The sequence below is a fragment of the Nicotiana sylvestris genome, chromosome 5, assembly GCF_000393655.2.
Source record: "Nicotiana sylvestris chromosome 5, ASM39365v2, whole genome shotgun sequence".
Taxonomy (NCBI): Eukaryota; Viridiplantae; Streptophyta; class Magnoliopsida; order Solanales; family Solanaceae; genus Nicotiana; species Nicotiana sylvestris.
This window is the reverse complement of record NC_091061.1, coordinates 73,219,542-73,224,799: the sequence shown is the minus strand read 5'-3', so window position 1 is coordinate 73,224,799 and position 5,258 is coordinate 73,219,542. Positions and strand designations below refer to the sequence as shown.

Here is a 5,258-nt window from a genome sequence, read left to right as displayed (position 1 = left end):
GGCTATATTTCAAGCCATCTATCAGGTAGACATTCTCTATGGAATGAGAATCTGTTTTGCCTACCTTTCCAACCCCAATGATCTCACCTTTCTTTCCATTACCAATGGAGACATTACCTCCTTTTAAGTCCTCAAGTGAAAGGAACTGGTCCTTATTCCCAGTTATATGTTTTGAGCAGCCACTATCCATATACCATATTTGGATCCTCCCTTTCACTTGGACCTGCAAAAAGAAATCAGGGGTTAGTCTTAGGAACCCAAACTAGTTTGAGTCCCTTTCTATAGGCAAAAGGATGAATCATATTCCTTCTTGCCCACCCAGGCAGCTTGTTTTTCTCTTGAACAAAGACTTTGTTCTTTTGACTGGCCTTTTCTTTTGCATTACATTCATTTTTATAATGGCCAGCCTTGCCACAATGTGTGCAAATTTTATTTTCAGGAAGAGTGAGGTACTTGCTTATAGAGTCCCATTTTGGAGCTTGAGTTCCATAGCCAAGTCCTCTTTTGTTGCTACTGTGATGCTCTTGCAGCCAAGAGAGTGCATCAGAAGCCTTGTTCCACTTGCAAGTTCTGTCTAGTTCATGTTTCACCTTTCCTAGATCTTCCTTCAGGACTTTGATGAGTTCATCTTTCTTATACAATTCATCTTTCGTTTTCCCCAAGTTTTCTTCTAGAGTGAGATATGTTTGATCAGCTTTCTTCTTTCCTGTTCCTAGTTTCAGTTTTAAGTTTTCAGACCTAAGTTCTAGGACACTGTTATCAAGTTCAAGAACCTGGTTCTTCAACTCAGCATTTGTTTTATCACTCTCATTAGCCCTAGACTCTAGACTTTTGCATTTTGCTTTTAGGATCATACATTCCCTAGACAGAACTTCTTTCTCATTGTTAATTATCTCAGACTTATCAATGAAGTCTAGTAGTAGCTCAGCCAACTTTTCTTTAGACAAAAATTTAATCTTATTTTTGAGATGAAGGATACTTACCTCTTGTTCATCATCTGATTCTATGATGGCCATCAGTGCTTGCTCTTCTTCAGCTTCATCTTCCGAATCTTTATCTGAAGTTTCTCCCCAAGCAGCAACCATAGCCTTGGTTGAACCTTTGTTCCTTTTTGGTTGAACCTGTTCCTTCGTTCAGCCCTTTCTTTCTTCCACTCAATTTCCTATAGAGGGCAGTTCTTGATCATGTGATCAGTCTTACCACACTTGTAGCAACCCTTATTGGTCTGTTTCTCAGAAGCTCTTAACTTGTTGAAGGTTGTACCTCTTGAAGAACCCTTTCCTCTCATCAGGTACTTTTTGAATTCTCTAGTGATCATAAACATCTCATCATCTTCCAGATCTGAACCTTCAGCAATTCTGAGAGCTAGGCTTCTCTCCTTCTTGGGTGTATCCATCTTCATGGTTTGCCTTCTCAATTCATAAGCAGTAAGATTTCCAATTAGTTCATCTAGTCTGAGAGTAGCAATATTCTTGGATTCCTGAATGGCCGTGATTTTGCTTTCCCATGAGACTGGCAGAACCCTTGTCAGGATTTTCTCAACCTTGTCTTCTTCAAGAATAATCCTTCCAAGGGACTTAAGTTCATTTGTCAGTGTAGTGAACCTAGTATACATCTCTTGGATAGTTTCTCCTTCCTTCATAGTAAAATTCTCATATTGAGAATACAATAGTGTTCCTCTGGATCTTTTCACTTGAGGTGCTCCTTCATGAGCCACTTGCAAAGTGTCCCATATCTCCTTGGCAGTAGTACAGCTTTGGATCCTACTGTACTCATCTGGACCTAGTCCATACATAAGCCATTTCTTGGCCTTAGCATTTTTCTCCCACTTTTTTAGGTCTTCAGCAGTGCAGTCAGCCCTTGTCTTTGGCACAACCACTCCTTCCTCATTTTTCATTGTAGTTGCCAAAGGACCATCAGTGACTATGTCCCAGAGTTCATAGTCTTCTTCTACAATGTGATCCTTCATCCTGTTCTTCCACCAGGAGTAGTACTGTCCATTGAATAGTGGAGGCCTGGCAGTGGATTGCCCTTCCTAGTTCCTAGGTGGTGCACTCATGTTGATCTTTTCCTAAGGTGTTAGCCTCTTCAAGGATAACCCGCTCTGATACCAATTGATGTTCTAAACGTCAATACCACACAAGAGGGGGGTAATTTGTATGGTACCCAATTTTTCGATCTAGAAGAACCTGGTTCTTCTAGGTGTTCTAACTGCTACTGTTGCGGAATTAAAAGTACAGAAAATAAAGAACACAGAGATTTTTACGTGGAAAACACCTGGCTCAAAAGGTGAAAAAACCACGACCTACTACTCAGTAGGATTTTCCCAAACATACACTAAAATCACTGAGTCAAAATAGCATTTACAAAACTCTTTGTAAACCTAAGGATTAACTCTAATCCCTGTGTAGCACATAGCCTCAACTGTTGCGACACCTTCAAATTAGCCTATAACTTGAACACTCGAAGTACCTATTACAAATGCTTCTATGAAAGCTGAAAAGGTACAACTTTAACCCACGTACTACAATTGAACTAGAATAAGAATAAACACAACGGAGCTAGTTCTTCTATCTCGTTCAAGTAGCTTCAGGTTTGCACACTTGAATTACACACGAACTGCTTGCAAAAAGCATTGCTATTTTGCTCCATATTCACGTTTAACTTCTGCGTATGTGCAACACCTGTAAAAGAGAACAATCATTGTTATTTAATGAGTTAGTAATCAGAGTTTGATTGAGCTCAATTGTTGATCTTCCATCGAAGTTGAGTCGTCGTTCAATACAAATTCCAACCCTATCATTTATCCAGATTGTGTGATTGTGTCCTCTTACCATAAGGAGACTTTCTCTCCTCATCCAATATGCAACATTTTCGATCAGTTCAGTAGATATTGCTGCTTGATTACTGAGACTTATCTCCTTCATGTGTATCTCACATGTCTAGGTTGATAAATACTATGCCTCACATAATGAACCTAGTCCATGACTGTGTTCATTTGTCATTCTTCAAAACTTCACTTGAACTTGGGCCAATAGTATTTGACTGAAATCTGTTTGTTATCATCATTATTTGGGCTGAATGCCAACTATTTGAACCCTTAGGGGACTTTTATTGATATTTCCTTACTGTTTTGGCTTTATACTTGAACTCAGTCATGTTATATTTCATTGTTTTCGTACTCAGCCATGTTTACTCTATTTTAACACTTTAAATGATATTTTGGGCTGAGAATCATATTTTACTATTGCTCGAGTGGCTTGTGATAATTTTGACTGAGTAAGGTCGATGGCCTATGTTGTGAAGAAACATTTGATATTGATTATGAGGCCGAGAGCCTGAGATATGTACGCCACGAGGTAGCTTGATTGATATGAGGCCGAGAGCCTATTGATGATGCCACGAGATGGCTTGATATTGCGCTTGGGCTATAAGGGGCCCCTCCAGGAGTCTGCACACCCCCAGTGAGCGCGGGTACCCATTGTGATGTGAGATATAGCTCGAGGGGCTGGTATTGTTCTGCGATATTGCCTAAGTGGAGGATTTGTTGATACTATGCCCGAGGGGCGAGCCTTTATGTGTTTATTTTCATTAATTGCCTGTCATTTACTTGCTTAAATTGTTGAAAAAGGTTTTCGTGAAGTTTAATTCGAGATACTTTCACATATCTTTCACTGGTTTTACTGCTTCATTATAGTCTGCAAATGTGCTTTACGTGATTTCCTACTTTCAGTCCTTATTTATGATTATTACTCACTGAGTTGGAGTACTCACTTTACTCCCTGCACCTCGTGTGCAGATTCGGGCGCATCTAGTCCTGCTCCCGAGTGCTGATCTTTCCAGCTCAGGCGGATCCGAGGAGTCTCTAGGTAGTTGTCGGCGTTCACAACCTGGAGCTTCTTCCCTATCTTATTCTCCATGTTCTTAGTTACTGTATTAAACTCTGTAGATTTCTCTGAGTATTCCGGATTGTTTAGATGTTCCTGACTAGTGACACCCCAGTATTGGGCTGTGTTGGTTTGTATTTCCGCAAAATTGTATTATTCACTGTATTTTGGGGTTTTATTATGTTAAATTACTTAAATTCTTATTATTAATTGTTTAAAACTGAAATGAGAAAGAGTCGGCTGGCCTTGTCTTCACGAGAGGCACAATCACGATCGGGTCCGGGTTTAGGGTCGTGACATTATGTTTCTAAATAGATTGAAGTTGCTAGAATTTCCAGAACATTGTATTAATGTAAGGAAATCTCAAGAAAGGTATGTTAACTAAACTTATCTCTTAGAATTAAATCCCATGATGTTCTTGTAAGTCCCCAGTTGTTCATTATAAATTGACTATTCCGAATAAGCTTTGTGTCGAAAGAGATATGTACAATATGGGTTCTTGTCAAATGAGAGAACTCCACGACTTATTGATTTGACGGGTGGTTATAAGTTTCTACAAGTTTCTTTTATCATTAATAATGTTGCGAAGGTTTAGAACAAGGTTCTATTTGATATAAGGCATATTACCGGTACCTGATTTGGTAATGAGCAACTATTATGGTAAGAAAATAGTGTAATGAGTACATGAGTTTTGGGGTACGTCATGTGGTTATACCTTAGGGATATGTTTACAGTTGATACAACTCATAGGGGTTGATACAGTGTATTTATATAAGAATCAGATCTAAGAGGGAGTTCTAAATGTTGGAATTTGGTTCTAAGGATTGTAGGCTAATGTGGAAGGAAGAATGTTCTGTTCGATTATGTTAATGGACTTATATGGATTGAGGTGGAATGGGATTGCTCAGGTTTGTGTGTATGATAAGATTATGCAGTTATTTGATGGCTTTGGAACGACTCTTGGAATGTTCGAGGACGAATGCATGTTTAAGTGGAGGATAATATAATGACACGGCTGGTCATTTTGTGTATTGGAGCCCCATACCCCATGTTTGATGTTTCTTGTTTATTTATTTGTTGTTTTGTGACTTGCGGTTTGGTTGGTTTGGTTTCGGAAGGTTGGAGAGTGATTTGAGAGTTCATAGGTTTAAGCAGGAGTTGACTTTTAAGTTATTGGGGTTTGGGGCTTTGGTTAGTTTCATTTGGTGTACTTAAACTTGTGTGCAAAGTTTGGTTGTGATCCGAAATATATAAGTTTTATTTGGATGAGTTCGGCGAAGTTGGAATGTTTGAAAGTTAAGAGAATGATTTTGATCTTCGATTCATATCTTGATGTTATTTGTGGTATTTTGAGCTTTTGGATAAGTTTGG

The 5,258-nt window shown here is 38.9% G+C and overlaps 1 protein-coding gene across 1 annotated transcript; it reads right to left on the bottom strand.

Moving 5' to 3' along the window:
• Nucleotides 1–1,162: 1,162 nt before the first annotated feature.
• On the bottom strand, nt 1,163–1,969 carry LOC138868816 (uncharacterized). The gene has a single exon (XM_070146387.1). The coding sequence runs from the start codon at nt 1,967–1,969 to the stop codon at nt 1,163–1,165; it is 807 nt and encodes a 268-aa protein (XP_070002488.1).
• Between the last annotated feature and the right edge of the window lie 3,289 nt (nt 1,970–5,258).